This window comes from Microchirus variegatus (assembly GCF_963457635.1).
Source record: "Microchirus variegatus genome assembly, chromosome: 7".
Classification (NCBI taxonomy): domain Eukaryota; kingdom Metazoa; phylum Chordata; class Actinopteri; order Pleuronectiformes; family Soleidae; genus Microchirus; species Microchirus variegatus.
In genome coordinates, this window is record NC_139808.1 from 14,175,902 (window position 1) to 14,194,307 (window position 18,406).

The 18,406-nt window shown below is 39.7% G+C and overlaps 1 protein-coding gene across 1 annotated transcript in view; it reads left to right on the forward strand.

The window, feature by feature from the left end:
• The window catches only part of fbln2 (fibulin 2), a gene marked incomplete at both ends in the record, with an annotated part of 65,545 nt that overhangs the window by 45,033 nt on the left and 2,106 nt on the right, over positions 1-18,406 (forward strand). The window contains 8 exons of the mRNA XM_083892208.1: positions 5,889-6,023; positions 7,836-7,973; positions 11,443-11,586; positions 12,659-12,787; positions 15,255-15,380; positions 16,401-16,517; positions 17,824-17,952; positions 18,034-18,157. Coding sequence (XP_083748334.1) covers positions 5,889-6,023; positions 7,836-7,973; positions 11,443-11,586; positions 12,659-12,787; positions 15,255-15,380; positions 16,401-16,517; positions 17,824-17,952; positions 18,034-18,157 — 1,042 coding nt within the window. The remainder of the gene's footprint in view (positions 1-5,888; positions 6,024-7,835; positions 7,974-11,442; positions 11,587-12,658; positions 12,788-15,254; positions 15,381-16,400; positions 16,518-17,823; positions 17,953-18,033; positions 18,158-18,406) is intronic.

Below are 18,406 nucleotides of genomic sequence, written 5' to 3' on the forward strand. Positions count from 1 at the left end.
TTACTATATTACATAAAACCCTCTGTGGATCTGCAGAAAAAACACATTTATCTTGCGTATTTAATTCAACCACTTCTCTTTCTTGACATAATGGTATTTCTATACGCCGATGATGTAAAGACACTCAGTGTTTTTAGAAGATCCTGTTCTAAACTCAACCCTAAAAATAAAGTCCTAACCCTCAAAAAGCCTTTTGACAGACATGTATACTCTTAGATATAAAAGTGCCAAGAAGAACCATATAAGGTTCTTCGGCTTGTCCTCATAGGAGAACCCTTTTTGGCTCCAGGTAGAACCTTTTTATAAAGGTTCCACCTGGAACCTTTCTGGAGGGTTCCACCAAGAACCCTTTTAAAACCCTTTATTCCAGAAAGGGCTTTTAAAGGTTTCTCTGGATCAAAATGGTTCTTACTGGAACCAATAGTGCTACCAAGAACCCTTTCTTCAGGAAAGGGTTTTTCCAGAAGGAAGTGGTTCCAGGTAGAACCTCAGCCCTTGTAGAAGGACCCTTTTGGAACCCTTATTTCTAAGAGTGTAGACGCACACTTAGACACACTTCATTTTCACTCCATCCATTGTGATATTTACTCCAAGGAACAAGCAAGGTAACATCTAAGGTATTGCAGGCAGGGTTTAATTTATTTTGCATTTCCTCAAAGTCCTGTATGGAGACCAGCTTTTAGAGTTGTATTTCTTATGACTATGGATGAGACTTTTGCAGTAAATATCTGCATTATCCTCTCTGTGGTCGCATTGCTATCACAATCTTTTCAGTTACATGGCCAGGGTTTTGTTGGAGGTTTATTGACACTGTGGTAATTTTTTTTTATATTTTTCATGTATATTTTTTTGCCGTGAAACATGTACAGCATAAGAAGAAAATAAGCGAGCGCTCCGTTCTGAAGAAAAGCAGCTCAGCGAGGCACACGTGTGAGGCGCAGGTAATGAGCTCTCTGCAGATGTGCTGTACCATAGGGAAACAATGGTTTTACTGGTGAAGTGTTACCTGTAACACCTCTCGGAGAACCGACACAGAGCAGATTACTGATATGAGACGAGGTATTGGAAATCAGCGAGCAGCGGTGTGGGTTCATGCCAAGAAAAAATACCGATGCTTTTTTTTTTTTTTTGCTTTGAGAGATTATGGTGAAGTTTAGAGGAGGCCAGACGGAGCTGCACTGTGGCTTTATATCTGTCATTTTTTGGACCCATTTTAAAGTAATAGCCGCTTAGTGTTCCCTTTTAATGAATCCCTTTAGTTTAATTATTTAAGGTAGTATTCAGGAAATCTTATGTAAAACATAACAGCAGACACACAGCACACATGCTCACTGTGTGAACAACAACAGGGGGACACATCCAGTGAGGCCCCAGACTTTGTCTTTGTCTCCGTTGACAATATTTGTCCTTGTAACTATTTGACTTTGTAGATTCGTGTTCCCAGCTGTAAAAATAATGAGAAGTCTTTCTCATCACTGGAAGCATGTGCTCCTCCAACAAAGCTACACTGCTTTTACTTTTAGCAATAAAATATTGTGTGTTTCTCTTCATGGCAGTTGCCACGGTGCTGGTCAGTGACAACACCTTCAGCCTGACTGTGACCTGACAGACATGCAGTCAGGGGGAAACCTCCCCGTAGAACGTGTTACTCTACTTTAATACTTTACTTTAAGTTATGTGATCACAGAAACATTTAATAGCCGTCCTGAGAATTTAGTTGTATTTCCGCGTCGTAAATTTACAGGCTGTATGTGACCCTGAGGCCAGATGTTCCTCTCTCTATTATAGCCCACAGCTATATGACCTACACTGACAGTTATTGAGTGTGCTGCAAAATGATATTGTGCACTATATTGACACAGCTGTTTAAAAGTGGTCGGAGGGACGGGCAGAGAAGCGTAGCAATTCATTGCCAGGCTTTCTGGTTTGCGTTTTACTTCACCTGATGTCTTCATTGCGTCAAAAAAGTGTATACTGTGGACTGTATGTGTATGACTATTGCCTTTTAAAGCATTACATGTATGCCTTTTTTCCACACTACCAGAGAATCTTAGAGCTCCCAAAACAAAGCATAGTGTGCAAACGCTGCTGGCTCCTATTTAGTGAGTTTGAATTGAAAAATTATGATGAGGTTACTCAGTCAACCCCCTGATTGGCTTTCACCTGACTGCAGTCACAGCGTTGTTGCTTCCTTTTAGCACATGTAAGTTCAGTGTTTTGTGGTTTGTGATCTGTGTGTTTTGTTGAAATATAAATGCTGCTAAAGATCTGCCCATAGATCTTTTTCAGTATAAACAACCATTTTAAAAATGAAAACGTAGTTGTGAGGATGGTAAGGAGCCCCTCAAGGTACATGAGGGGCCCAAAAAAAGTGTCTTTTTGATGCTCCCGATACTTTTCCCGATGATCGATGCTTGCTCATGACTGATTTAAAGGCAGAGAAAAACATTGATGAAATTTAAATGTCTGCTTTCTGTACACATTACTGACTAACTTCATATAAGGAAACCTTAAACAACCAAAGACATGACCCTGATTAAGGCAAGATAGGTGAAAATGGTTGGTGAATAAAACCTGCATGATCGGGCACTAGTGTTTTGCATCTGATTTACAGTTATCCATCACCTCTTGGATCTAGTTGTTTTAGAATTAAACAGAAGTCTTCTTTCCTGGTGTGTAATCCATTCTCCTTACATTTTGGGCATCAACCTACAGTATATCCATGGAGTTTGTAAAAGTGTATATCCGATGTGGAGAAACAGACTACAGCGACAGTCTACGGAGACAATATGACGGTGATGACTTGCAAACAGAACAGTAATGTCCTTATAATAAAGTCCTTCAAATAAAATAAACTAGAAACTACACCAGAAACTGTACATCATGAGCACGAGAAACTGAAATATATAGATTTCTTTGCTCATGTCCCTTTAGGGGCTCCGCATGATGAAGCTTTAATGTATGGGTTATAAATGCAGCAGTAGATCTTTTTATTTTTTTAAGCAGAGAAAAACCTGATACCCCTGATAAAATCCACATCATCTGGATCTCTGATCCAAACATCTTTCTGACTTCATGATGGAGAAATCACACACACACACACTCACACACACAATCTACGTATCTGCGTAACCCTAACCCTCCTGTCACAAACCAAATCTGCAAATGAGCCAAGTCTGACTTCATCTACCTCGGCTTGAACTTCTCAAAGAATCTCATCGTCTGCTCAATCAAGTGTGAAAAAACAACATGGTATGTGTTTCCTCGAGTGCCTGATGGTTGCTGCCTCTCAGACACATCCCTGTGCTCCAGTCTCTTGATAGCCTTCTCCCTCCTACGTTCAGCCACGCATTTATATTCCTCTTTGCTCCCTTGTTTTCCATTGGATCTGTTCACTCCTCACAGCTGTATAATGTGGCTGTCCCCAGGCACCAGTCAAGGGAGGTAGGGAGCTTAAAGCAATAGGCACTTTTTCCCCCTTAACTTTCTCTTTTTTCTTTCCTTAAATGACGCACTGGAAATAATGCCAGACGCTGGAGCCCTGTGGTGGAAGGCAAAGGCAACTTTCTGCCCCACTGGCAATATGCAAACACTGAAAGCAGTACCTTCCATCCCAAGTCTTGACAGAGAGCAGGGCCCTGAGGACATGGCAGACTCGGTGTGACTCGCCCCTGAAAATATCCACCCTATAACGGAGACAATAGATGTGTCTCTGGGACATTTACAAAGACAGTCCCCCCGAAACGAGTGTATGCAGCATCACAGAATACAAATACATACAACTCGAATTGACTTATTGACTAATTGAAAATAAAGAGAAACTGTTCATTTGGTTTCAAAAAGCTGTGTTGTGTACTGTGACAGGTGGAGAATAACCTTATGGAAAAGAGCTCCAGGGTCTTACTCACACATGGGGTTCACGTAAGAGCCTCAGATCAGTGCTTTTCCTCTTCCTACTCCCCATTCATAAACATTGTAGTTCATTCAGATTCCCTGTGGCAAAAGCCCTGAAAGTCATGGAAGGCATTTCAGCAAGCGAGGGACTGCCAACAGACACACAAGCAGCACAGGAGAATACAGTGTGTCCTCTCGTTTCTGATTTAATGTGGAAGCCCTGGCTCCTTTGTGTATGTTTCTACAAGACATTTTTGTCTGCTTCCCTATGGAATGGATCACTTTTACTAGATGCAAAAGTGCTATTGTTTTGTGTGTTTGTGTGTGTGTGTGTGTGTGTGTGCTGGATGTCTGCCACACGGACACACATGTACAGATAGGGTAACACACAATAATCCCAGGCCGGCCCTATCAGTCCATTCCGCTAATCAGCCGTGCAGCGTGATGCATGATAACGGAATGCAGTAGTGTGATAAAGAGTTGAGCAGCCACTGTCTCAGCACGAGCTTCCCAAAGTCATAAATCAACAGTGACTGTTTACCAACTCTGCTGCTGTTTGACTGATAACGATTTAAAAAATTGCAACTGCGTATTTTATTTCACTGAAACGAGGCGATGGTGCTCAAACATCACTCATCTACTGCCAAGACCTGATATTCTGATCTCAAGTTGGGATTTAAAGTAACACAATTTTTAGGTATTTGTATGTCAGTGAGAGTAGTGGACTCTGAAGCAGGAATTCTAATGTGCAAACAACCATGTTTTCACACCAGGTTTTTTCAAGATATTAGAAAATAGAACTAACCCTGATTGTTTGAATCACTCCATTTATGAGCACAAGTGCAGTGCCCGTAGGAAGTATTGCTTTGTATTCCTATAGTGGGAGCTGAAGAAGATTTTTGCTGATAGTCACAAAACAACTAGCTACCCTAATGGTAATTGAAAATTTAAAAAATTGCGTTGTGCCTAATGAGTTTGCACAGTGTTTGTATTATGATAGCCCTACGCTATGGCTAATTGTAGCCTTGCTAGCTTACCTTTGGAAACGGGTTCCTCAAGTTCGGCAAATAAATAGTAGCATGCTAATGCTAAATAAGTATGTGCTCACGTATTGGTGAAAGGACACCGACTTTGTCGTTTCAGTATAACTCCATGTTCTGCCTTGAACCTTGTGAAAACTTCCCTGCTCCAGACAGCGCAGCTGCTGCTGATGAGGCGCTGCCTGCCTGGTGTAATGTGATAAATCAGCGAAAATTAAAATTCTTCCAAAAAACTTTAAAATCAAAGATGCACGCCATCGGGCCATGCTCAACCCATATCCAAAATCTTAGGGCAATCTGACTTAGGGTCAGCGAGATATACACTCACACAACATGCTTTATAGATAGATAAATAGAGACAATATAACTTCAAAAACACAACCTGACACACAGAAAGCTCAATTGCACTCGATGTAGATGGTAAACAAACAATTTACGAGTACTCACTCAGGTATCCCTCTGCTTCTTGCTGCCGAGTGAAAGCTGGACCAATATACATCCTCGTCCAGTCTCTATTTCTGTTTTGTGTTGTTTTCTATCATGTGTTATTTGTGTTTTTACTTAACTTTCCTCCCAAAGGATACGGCTACATTGAGCCTCAGAAAAATGTCCTCAAGGGCTATTTAAAGAATATTAATGTGTCATTATAGAAAAATGTCTGTTTTTTCTGGCACCGTCTGTTCCAGCTCTTACAAAGTGCCCTATATTCTTTCCTGGAGGAAAAGAGCAAGACATACAGTACACTATACATGTGCATAGTCTTTGTATCGTGCTATGTTTCTGTGAATATGTTTATAGCGGACGAACACAGTGCAACCCATAAACAACGTAAAGTCTTGAATATTAACCATAACTGCCAGCATGTGTAGAAAGGGAGTTGGATTATGTACAGGCTCTGTCCATCGCACGTTATTTGTTTCCACTCACAGCCACCATTTGTCTTTTCCTCTGCAGATGTGGACGAGTGCGTGACCAACACCCACAGCTGTCGGCCCGGCGAGCGCTGCGTGAACACTGTGGGATCATTTGTATGCGAGCTGCAGGTCACTTGTCCTACGGGCTTCCAGCTGAGTAATAGTGTTTGTGAGGGTGAGTTCATTGTACCTGACGTATTTCATTAAGGCGATTTACCCAGCAGTCATTTTCAGAGCCACTAACGCAGTCAGTGGAAATACTGATGATGTCTTTTTTTAAGAGGCAGTACAGGCACTGAATTCTAACTTTATTTTTAGCTGCAAACAACCAGAAATCAGATGGAATGGGGAATAATGAGGATTATTTTTTTTGCTTTTTTAATTGCTCATTGAAAAAAATAAAATTATTAAGGTATTCCTAAATTATAGTTATTAACATTTCAGTACTGGTTCATTTGACAGCACACATTGTTACCGTGGTAACAGCATGAGTGAGTTATAAAGCCCTCTGCAGGTCCTGGGATTCTTGAGCAGCTTCACAACAAAGCGGAGTGGTTTTGTTTGGAAATTGCAGTGCTGTAATTTCCAAACAAAGATGGATACTACAAGCGTACTCACATCCTTAAAGTGAGAGTCTAAACATTACTTTTGGTTACATTTGGTCTTGTTTTTTTGTTACTTTTACTTTACACCATCACTTATCCAGAGCTTATGTCAGCGTCACTGAGTCCTGCTCGATCTCCTGCCAAACAGAACATAATCACTGAGGCAGTGTTTAACAGATGCTAATGTATGTACGCACACACAGGCTGTTCTGCTCCTAATGTTTGTCATCATGTCCCCTCTGTCACTTTTTTCTAATTGTATCACTGAGAACCCAAAATAATTTTCTCCTTAAAGGGCCCTTTGATGACTCATCGACCGCCGAGGACTGCTGTGTCGTACATTAGGAATAGCCATGGCATCATTGATGGCAGAGAGTTGCTCTCAAAGAGGCTCATTGTTACCCCGCAGACCATATTCAGATGAATATGATGAATATTAAGTGTGTAAAAAATCAACACAAATCTTAAAAAGGAAATCAAAGTAAATGGACCATTATGCTGATTTACTTTTTAAATTCATTCTGGGGTTGTTGCCATACAAAGTGTTCGTTAAAGATATAACAGTTTGTCTTGACACCTGTCACCATTCACGGAAACATGACGACTTAATTTATGGCACAAAAATTCATTTGGTTGTCGGAATCAGTGAAGTTGTGACAGTAACTGCGAGGTGCCAGGTGCGTTATTTTGCAATGGGCGTTAATTGACAGTTTGTGATAAATATGAAGAGATTTGACGTAGCATGTTTACACAGTGACGAGGCAGCAAGGTATTTTAAATCTTGACTTGATGCGAATTTTGTCCTCGGCACTCGCTCCCAGGGAGGATTACTCATTATAGCTGGATAATGAATAATTATTTGGCCATCCAGCAGACAAAACAAAATTAGTAATAGCTTCATGAAAGAAGATAGCACTCACGTCCCTCTGCCGATGATTGGTAGAGGAAACACTAAATTAATGTTGTTCTGCCTGTGCACCCCAGGACAAATCTCATAGGACCAAATATTACATGAACTCCAGAGAAACGAGCTCATGGCGAAAAGCAAAAATCTTCCATTATAAACTCCACCCATCGCTCACAAGATTCAATAACTGTCATTTAACAAGTTTGGTTCGGCTTCTGTTATTTGCAGAGTTGGAACGAGTGATATTTTTTGACGGGGTGGGGGAATTTTTCCTGGAGTTAAACTCTGACAGAGTGAGAGTTTATTATATCTAGGGTGCTGCATATGCTTACTCTGTGCTTGAGCCACAGTGCCACCTACTGTACTGTGAGCATGCTGAACCTGGGAGAGCTGACAGCAGATGACAACGGTGGAGTGTGGATCTGTTTAAAGTGGCTCATCGCGTTGATGCTCATGTCTCCCTTTCTCTCTTCAGATGTTGACGAGTGTGCGCTGCAGACCCATAAGTGTGGTGTGGGCTCTGTGTGTGAGAACACCATGGGCTCTTTCCTGTGTAATCCCAAACAGAAGTGCATCAGCGGCTTCGCACAGGACTCTCATGGAAACTGCATTGGTAAGAGAATGTCAGGGCAGCTCTCTGCTGCCAACATTAATACATGTCACTGATAATTACATAATAGAGCTAGAGAAATACTGTGCTTCTTGTCTTTCAAAACAATCACTCCTCACATTGTGTCTCTGGGTGAACACTTAAAGTAATAGTTCAGGGTTTTGAAAGTGTGGTTGACTGAGGTGTTGATGTCAGCTGCCTGGATTAAAGGTCCCATATTATGCAAAATCAATTTTTTTTAATAATTTAAAACCTTATATTTGGGACTCTGAAGGTCTTACCAGTTGCCAAAGTGTGAAAAAAGATGACTGACTTATGTTTTTGTGGTCCTCCACAGTCTAAGTACAGGAGATAAAGCACGCTATGTTGACTCTCGCGCTCTCTGGGACTTCACAACGTGCTAAATTCCTGGAATTGTTGTCTCTCAGAACAGTGCTTTGTCCATAAAATACTGCTGGCGAGGGCGACGGCATCTGAAAACCAGAAGGTCGCGAAGTTCGCGAAAAGTTCTATTCTTGGCTCCACAGTGCAGCACAGAGTTCTACACAACCTTCCAGCCTCAGAGGATTTATCTGTCCAATGTTATATATGACGGCAATGTGCCTGCTAGAGCCTGCAAATGATCACTTTTCCAAATGCCAAGCTCCCAGTAGCCTCTATGGCTGACAAAAATTCCTTTTTTTTTTTTTTTTTTAAGGTGGACCTAAAGAGATACTACTAAACAGAGCGTTCTGAACAGGGCTGTTTTGACAGGGTGATTGAACTGCTGTGGTGCTTCATCCTTATGATATTTTGACCAAAGCATGTCACAGACATGTTCATTAGGACACCAGGGAACTAGGTTAACTTGGAGAAATAGGGTATAATATGACTCCTTTAAAGTAATAGTTCAGGGTTTTGAAAGTGTGGTTGACTGTGGTGTCGATGCACAGTCAGCTGCCTGGGTTACGTTTCTTGCATCACATCACATTTCCATCAGCTTGTGTACATACTCGGAGTTAAACAACGGTCCGTGTCAGTTTAGCATTCCACGCGTGGGTACTCGCATTCCATTCCAATAGCAGCAATTATCCTTGTGTTCTTGGAGCGCCGAGTTATACAAGACATGTATACACGCTGTACAAGTTTCTGTTTTCTTTGGCGTGTTCGGTCCGCACGGATGAAACAAACTGAAATGTATCCCACACGGTTCCCCAGTGAAACTCTGTGCACATGCAGATTTGCCGGAAAGTGTGGAACCAAAAAAACAGGCTGGCCTGGCCTGCACCCAGTGAAAACATGACCAGCAGGGACACCATGTAAACGGGTTTAAGCGATGAGCTAGGGCTGAGCAATGATTTGTTTTCAAATTGAAATAGCAAGTTTATAAAAGAGAATTAGGAAATGAAAAACTTCACACTCTGTCCAACCTGCATTAACAAATGTTTCTGGTACTAGACCTGTATCAGGTGTGTGCATATGTGCATATATCTATTTATTGAAATAGAGAATATGACATATACAGGTGATATAACAAAAAAAAATTAGTTTTTGAAGATGATGGACTTTTTATGATAAGGTTAAATGTCAGGTTGTGTTTTTATTGAGGATCATATGATCTGGCTTGTGAGAGGTTCTCCACTTGTTGCCTTGGTAACTTCATGGTCACCAGACTCCGAGACATTTCTGCATCTGGTAAAATAAAATATAACCCCATCCCCTAATAAAACTACAAATACTTGCAGATGTTATGCTTTGAGTTTAATACAGATGAAACAAACAAAAAAAAACATCCAACTGCTCTTAAAAAAAGTATATAGACTTTTTAGAAAATAAGAAGTAGCTATAACATTTATGTCATGATACTGTAGATATGTCTCATATTCCTTAGCTGACTTACAGAAACAGAGCAAAGTTTGATATCTCCTAGCAGATAATCACCCATAATTGCCTCAGATATTGCACATAATCCCACTGAGCTGTCTTGTAAGTCAAATTAAAACTGTCTTTTGTGTTTTAAAAAGAAAACCTGCTAAATTCTGCTTCACATGCCCAAAAAAGGGGGGAATCAGACAATTAACACAAATTACCCCCGCTCGCCACATGTGCAAATTCTGCAGTTTGAGCAGTCCTTGATGTTCCTGTTCTTTTCAAATCAGTGATCTCAGTTCTATCAATATCCCTGTCTATATGGCTCTCATTTTATCTTGGTGAAACCCAGAAAAAACAAATTGGCGTAGACATGAATATTGATTGGCATTCTCAGTGGCCAGCAGTGCAGAAAGTGCATCCCCCCAGGTGACGGGGGTTGACAACAATTCAGCAGCTCAGCGTGGAAAGTCGTGATGACAGCCTGCCTTCTGTTGCTGAGCAATTATCACCACCACCTTCACCTTAATGAATCCGACGGCACGTGACTCTGTGCAGCGTCAATAACAGGCAGAATCTGCAGTAACAGAGGAGCGGGTTCAAAATTCACAAGCACATTCTGAGTGGATGCAAAATGAGCAAAAACCATACAGTGTACATTAAAAATGGACTTAACATTTGAAAAGTAGAGCGGTCAATCCAACCATAAACTGTATATAATGGGCAAAATTTGACTATTTCTCACTTGTATTTGTAATGTGACATTTTCCTGAGGAGTTAATGCTTCAATCACTAGTTTCTTCAGTCTTAGGTCAGTTTTGTAGATTATGTTCCATGCAGAGGAAAATAGAATTGTTCAAAGGGTGCCTGGGTGGGAGGTTCTTTGCAATAAAAATACTACATAAATGTCTTATACAGTCTACAGTTGAAAACCCTGAGTTTAGGATGATGAATGTAGATGCATGTTATTGTATGTATGAATGTATCCACAGCAGAAACAGACATCAGGCATCAAATAACTACTGTGCTGAAGGGTAAACTATATGAGAGTATAATAGAATAGAACACAAATTAAATACAAAATTACTATCTACACACATGAAGGTATAAAGTCTGAATATAAATAAATCAAAAACTGAATGCCAGTAAAAATTTTAAAACAAGCAGTTCAAACCACTTATATATAGATGTATAGATATGTACTCGATTATACGACAAATGATACATGTTAAAATTAATACTTATTATTTAAACGTAGTATTTTTTTGTTTAATGAAGCCTTTACAGGAATACTTGGAACATTTAGCTTGTTTGTCCGTCAGCCACATGACTGCAATCGCACATACTGATTAGTTAGAATAGAATAGAATAGAAATATTTTCTTCATCCCAGAAGCAAAATACGATACAAAAAATTATTCAACATAAAATAAGTGTATTCTAATGTGTTTTGGGAGTACTACACACTGGCACAATTAACACCAACAAATGAACACACAACTCCATAATTTTCCCGTTGAAATGACTGTGAGCATATAGATATATGTACTGTCGACCTATCAGTCAATGCCCCCTCCTGTGGAACGATAATTCTTTACCTCTCTTTCTTTTTGTTTCCTCTGCAGACATAAACGAGTGCAGCAGCCGGGCTGAGCCGTGCAGCTCGGGCTTTAACTGCATCAACACGGTGGGCTCCTTCACCTGCCAGAGGAAGATCATCATGTGCAGCCACGGATACCACGCCAGCCCTGATGGAGCCAAGTGTGTTGGTGAGATTTCACCTCTCGGACATGGACACACACGACTGACAGCTGTGGAATAATGCACTGATGTCATCAAAGTGTTGAAGTTACATGATTACAAAAGGCCTCAAGAGGGATGAGCACAAATATTATCCACTTAGGGTCGGTTATGACATGAATTAATATAGTGTCATTTTTAAAAATGTTATTCCAGCAGTTTCTATCTCGCAAGTTTCTAACAGCAATTTTTCAGCTATTTTCTATGTATAAAAAAAAACACTTTTCCTCTTAGACTCTGTCAGTTACATTATTGGCTGTTGCTTTCACCTGAACGTGCTGACCGTCAATCACACGACCAGTGAGGCAAAACAGTTTGAAAAGGAGAAAGTGAAATAATGAAAGGAACACTGCACAGATTCAGCAAAAATGTAATCCCTTCATGAATGGAACCTGTTGTTAATTGATAATTGAATTAAAATAAATCAATAAACCATGATTGGAATTGGAAATCTTATACTAAACATTTAGCATACATTTTGATTTGATTTGATTTGACAAGAATTATTGAGGATGAGACTACAGTATCTTGTTTTCCCATACACTGTCTTCTATCACCTATAGTAATATAGGTCCATATTAAGTATAAAAAGTCAGATAAAATAAGATATAACATTAAATTGTCAGTATTTTCTGGTTGTTTCTCTTGTTGTCCACCTGCAGTACCTTCACATCCCACCAGGAGGCTGCAGCCCACAGAAGTTTTGCTTAACAAATGACAAATAATATATATAAAAATCTAAATTATTCCAAAAGTAGTTTATATGGAACATACAGTGGTTTGTAGACTGTAGTCTTCCATGTTCTAGGAGTTTTAAAGTGAATTATTGATGCACATTTTTTATTAATTCATTAATTAATTAATTAATTAATTAAATATTTTATGTATATGTAAATTAAAAATTAAATGAGTATTTTTAATTATTTGAGATTTCTATCTCTCACAGTGTAAAAAGTGGAGTTAGGTTTGTTTTTTTGAAACTAGACAGCTGTGTAGCAGGTCATTGCTGATATGCTTTATCTGTCTTTCTCCCCCGTCCAGACACTGATGAGTGTCAGATGGGGACACACCGCTGTGGAACGGGCCAGATCTGTCACAACCTCCCTGGCAGCTACCGCTGTGACTGTCAGACGGGCTACCAGTATGATGCCCTCCACAAAGTCTGCACTGGTACGTATATTGCAATGTCAAGTCTGTGAAATGATGAAAAGCAGATTGGCAGTTTGAGTTGTCCAAACAGTTTTTGAAGCCAGATGTTCTCTAGAGGCAAAGGCTGCTCAGTTAAACTTCACTACACAGAGCCAGAGCGATGTCAAATTCCACTAAATGATATAATGCAATGTGCGATTTTATTTGTGATAGTTTGACATAAAAGTAAAAAGCTTAATGAATATGTTTGTGTTTGTGTCTGTCATATTGTTATTGTTGTTGTTAGTCTTCATCAATAGCTGTAATTAACTAGAGAACCAGTGAGATATGTTCAAACTCTAAAAGGAAAAGGTCCACATCCGAAGATGTACATTTTATAATAAAGATAATAAAACTTTATCTACATAGCACTTTACAAGTAGACAAGGCAAATATAATGAGGAAGTACGAAGAATTGGAAGACACTTATACTCATAATGTGGGCACTCAATCTGTGACCTGAGGGTAAACAGCATGGCTCCATCCATGCATCTCAGTGTACAAGAAGGGCAGAACCAGGTCACTAAATTCATTAATTCATTGTCTACTACTTTATCCTCTAAATAACAAGCCAAATAACACTGGTTATGTTCTGTGATATATGTTAATAGTGCCCTTCAATCATATAACACGGATTATATTATTCACCCATGATCCCTCAGCCCTCAGTCCCTATGACATATGATGTCTTTATAGGGCCCCTTATGCCACTTTTCCACTATATGCATAACTCGACTTTTTTTTTTTTTTTTTGCTTTTCCATTAGCAATAATGCCTGGTCCTTTTTTTTAGTACCTGCTCTGACCAGGTTCAAAGCGACCTGAGCCGATACTATGGGCAATGTCATTTGACTGCTGTCAAACTTGAAAATCCTGAAAACTTGCGTTAATCTCCAACATTTAGCAAAGGAAATGTCTAAAATCCCATAATTTAACAGAGGAGTCTGGTATATTTAGTGACAGCTCTGTTGAAAGTATGCAATCATGAGAGGTGAGCGGCGTACTGAACTCATCTTTTTAATGAACTGATTCTAATGATTCAGTACACTGAAAACAACTAATCGGCCACTAATTTGTGCGTGTCACGTGTAAAACAAAGTCGCGGCAGTTTCATGCAGCCGTGTTGTGATGACAGCCGTGTTGTGATGACAGCCGTGTTGTGATGACCCCTCAACATGGACTCTGCCCATGTTGAGGGGGTACTACCTGTATATTGTAATGGAAAACCAACCAAGTCGAGTCATGCCGGGACCATGTAGTGGAAAAGCGGCAGAGTGGTGCTCTCTTTACGTATTTACTATATTTGGGTGCATGCATTGCAAGTTCATGGCATGTGGGGGCGCCCTTTACCCGTCTGTGCCCACTGGGTCATAATCTGTCCCTGGGTGTATAAGTATAGTGTAATATTATATACTTAGTTATAAAATAATATTAGAGTTATATCACTTATGTGGACAGAAACATGATTGATGCTAAATATATTTCTTTCTTTCATAAAGTAGTGCTGGTCTGTACATTTAAACATGAAATTGAATGTGGACATGATATGACTGTCAGTGATGAGGTTATGGGTGGAATAGAGGAGTCCATCAAGATAGTACAGGGTGGGAAGAACAAACTGGAACGATGGCGAGATCATATCTTTAATCAACGGAAAATGTTCCACAAACTTCACGAATGACAAAAGTAGTGTGGAAAAAAATCATCATTACCCTTTACTGGAAACCTCCCCGTTACAGCATTAGCATTTAGTTTGTTTGATTGGATCATTTCAATAGGGTTTTGGATCATTTTACACGGATTCAGATTAGAAGGGAACATTCATTTCCAGGGTTCTTATTGAAGTTATTAGTCTTGAAACAAGGACTTGATCTATTAATATTGAAATAGATATTAAAATGTCTTCAATCACTCTTTAAACGTCTTTAAAATTGTTAAGGTGACGCAATTGAAAATCTCAAAATAATTGGTAACATTTTCCTTGTGCATAATTTACTGAAGGACTCTCGCAGTAAAACCATGCAGCTCAGGATAAAGGGAACCAACACTTGGACAACATGCGTAAAAAACCTTTTCTTTTTTACTGTTTGATGACAACCTCAGACAAACCTCAAAATCCCAACATTTTTGGTACATTGAGAAATTGGTGGTACATTTAACTTGCCTTACGTAAACATGATTTCAAAGTCAGCTGGCAGAGAAGTCAGTGGAAGAAGCTGTTGGCAGACAAATGCATCCATCCATCCATCCATCCATCAAACTTTTTCGGAGTTGTTGTCAATTATGTGCCAGCTCCTGCCTATAAAAATTCCGGCAGAAATCTCAAAAAAAAAAAAAAAAGTCCCTCCACTCATCATAGTGTTTGTGTATGAATGAGATGTGGCACTGAGTCCTTGGTGGCCTGAAGGCATCTGCCTGCTGTCTAACAGCGCTTACTCCTGCTCTGACAGACATAAATGAGTGCTGGCGTTACCCTGGCAGGCTGTGTGCCCAGACCTGTGAAAACACCCCAGGCTCCTACCACTGCTCGTGCACAGCTGGCTTCTCCCTTTCATATGATGGCAAGAATTGTGAAGGTAAGCTAGTGTTTCCCCCCTTTTTTTTAATATATATATATAACCGTTTAAATGGCATGTTTTTAGACGGACTGTCGTATTTTCCTTGAATGTAAGCGGAGAGGTTTTGCCTTCGGGGGAAGGCTTTGCACAGCGCGTATTGATAGATAGAAAAGTGTTTGTAAGTATTTCTTATCGGCGCAAAATGCTTTCTGGTGGAACGTAATTTCCCAGTCTTCGTTTCTGGGAATGCGGAGGTGTCATTTCTAAGTTCAGGTGCTGTCAGTCATCAAGTGTGTTGAAGACACAGTCGTGCTTCGGAGAGCAATTCTGACGAAGGAGCGTGATCCACGTTACATCCAGCTTGTCACAGATATTGTCCAGGGAACGGAACCAAGTGGTGTTCGTCTGTTCGCCATTTATCAGACTTTACTATGAAAGTTTGTCTGAGCAGTGTGATTCCATTCGGGTTTTTCACATTCATTTGCTTCAGACTCTTGAAGCAGTTTCATAAAAAAAAAGGCACCAGGCTGCTCCTTTATTTATTTTTATATTTATTTTTTTACTTTACCTCAATCTTTCTTTTTCCATTTCACAGCCCCAGAAATCACCAGTCAGTTATAAGACTTATGTTCTTGTTTTGATGTTTCTGTCTGTAGAACTCATTTCTCTGTCAAAGGTTGACAGTCAGAAAATGAAATTGTGTATCCAAGGCCTTATCGCTCTTATTTATTTGTGCAATAGAGCTCCATTGTTGTACTAGGCCTGTTAAAAACACACTTACATAAGGTAATATAATATCATTCTTTACTAAGTGCCACAATCCACAGAGGACATATTCTATTTAAACAAATAGAATTTAAACAATTCAATCACATTGAATTTGGGACCTTAACAGCACAAAAGCGTTTTCACACTATTGTATGGATATATTGTATGTACTGTATTCGTGATAGAAAGTCTTCTGAATGCGAATTCTTAACTGAAAAAATGCAGAACAAGACTTACCATGTGTAACATGATCATCTTTTCCGTGCTTAGATGTGAACGAATGTGACAAACATCCCTGTAGCCAGGAGTGCGCCAACATCTACGGCTCTTATCAGTGCTACTGTCGTCTAGGTTACCACCTGAAGGAGGATGGACACACCTGTGAAGGTTAGAATTCATTATGAATATGGGATCTACCATGTCAGGTGTTACACACATTAAACATTGTGTCCAGATGTACACACAAGTGCGCACCTCATTGGTCACATATGTCAAATCTAACACGGTCAATAGAACAGTTCAGGAAGTCCCTCTGTCCCAAAAATGGATTGGTTGATCGATTGACTTGGATGTATTATATCAAGAGATGTGTCAGTGTCTTTTTGTCCTTCTCGTTCTCAAACACGAGAACAGAATATAAGGAGTACAAACATAGTTACGTTCATAGTTGATAAATTAAAGCCGGTTTATCCTCATTGTCGCAGTAACTCACCGCTGACGCTCCCCCCTCTCCTGGACTTGTGCATTTGTTTTCATCAGAGCCGGCGAAACACAATCTGTAGAGTTCATAAAAATGAGAGCGAACAGAGAGTTTTATGTTTTTTTCACTTGTCGCCATTAGGAAAAAGCTACTCTGAGGTTTACTCGTGTTTGGCCCCGTCTAAAATAACACTCGCTGCCTTGATCTTATAGCCGGTACCTGCCTGGAAGGCATTTTAATAGTTCTATAAAGCAGTTCGTGTTTCTTTCTGATTCTGCGGAATCCGGGTCGGCATCCATGGTCCTGCAAGGCTGATTTCCCGCTAAAAGACAGTTGGGGGGAGGTGGAGACAGCCCACAATCTCCCCGGAAACAAGCCATTTAACCATCACAATGACTCCGAAGCTGTTAAATTAGTTAAAATAGTTCCGCTTTAACACATCACAGAGTTTTACCAAAACAAGCAAAGAAACCTTATAGAGATACTGTATGTAACAAAAGCTATTCTTGGGGATTAGATTGTACCTTTATGGTCTTGGAGTGTGCGGCATGTGTTCTTTACAACCTTTGTGATCTTTTAAACTTTAAAATGAGTATGTTTTAGTATGTTTAGATTTTCCATCAGTACTTATGTCTATGAGTATAATGTCAACAGCGGTCAACTGTTGAAAATAAAGCGGGAAGGAGGGAAGTTGTAAAGTTGAACGTTGTGATACAATCACCACACACCTTCTTGACATGCACATGGGCCTGAACAGCACATATACACCTAGATTTGCATCAGTGCCCAATATCTACAGATGTATAAACTTGGAGGAGGAGAACAAGAATAGAATATTTAGATATTAATAGGTACATAAAGAAAGGAATACGATTTTAGAGTAAACGTGCACTGCACAGGATATTTAATACAATATTAGGATTCAATTGAATAAACCTGGGTAAATAATGGCATTAATTTTTATAATGATTTTTTTTCTTTTGTTCATCTCAGACATTGATGAGTGCTCTCAGAGCATCGGAAGCATCTGTTCCTTCAAGTGTGTAAATGTTGAAGGCAGCTATCAGTGCTCCTGTCCTCCTCATGGATACACCATGTCAGCCAATGGACGCACCTGCAGAGGTGAGAGGTCGGTGTATTTACTTCCAGCATTCCTTATTTATTTTTGTAGTAACCCCTTTTACTTATCTTTGTCTTTTGCAGATATTGATGAATGCACAACTGGTACCCACAACTGTTCATATTCACAGACCTGCTATAACCTGCAGGGAGGCTTCAAATGTCTCTCCTTTGACTGTCCTCACAACTACAAGAAGGTGTCAGACACGTGAGTCGTACTCCTCTCTCATCATCTCCACAGTCCTGAATGTGGCTTTGTTATTTATTAGAGACCCATCTGTCATAAAAATGAGAAAACTTATATTTTACTTAAAATTTTCAAAAGCTTGTTTAAAAAAAAATGTATTGGCAAATTCACTGGGCTGCTTCTCTGAGACGTCAGGAATGAATCAACCATAACAGTCAACCACTAAAACCAGCTATATTTTGAAATCTTAATCAAGAAATAATAATGTGC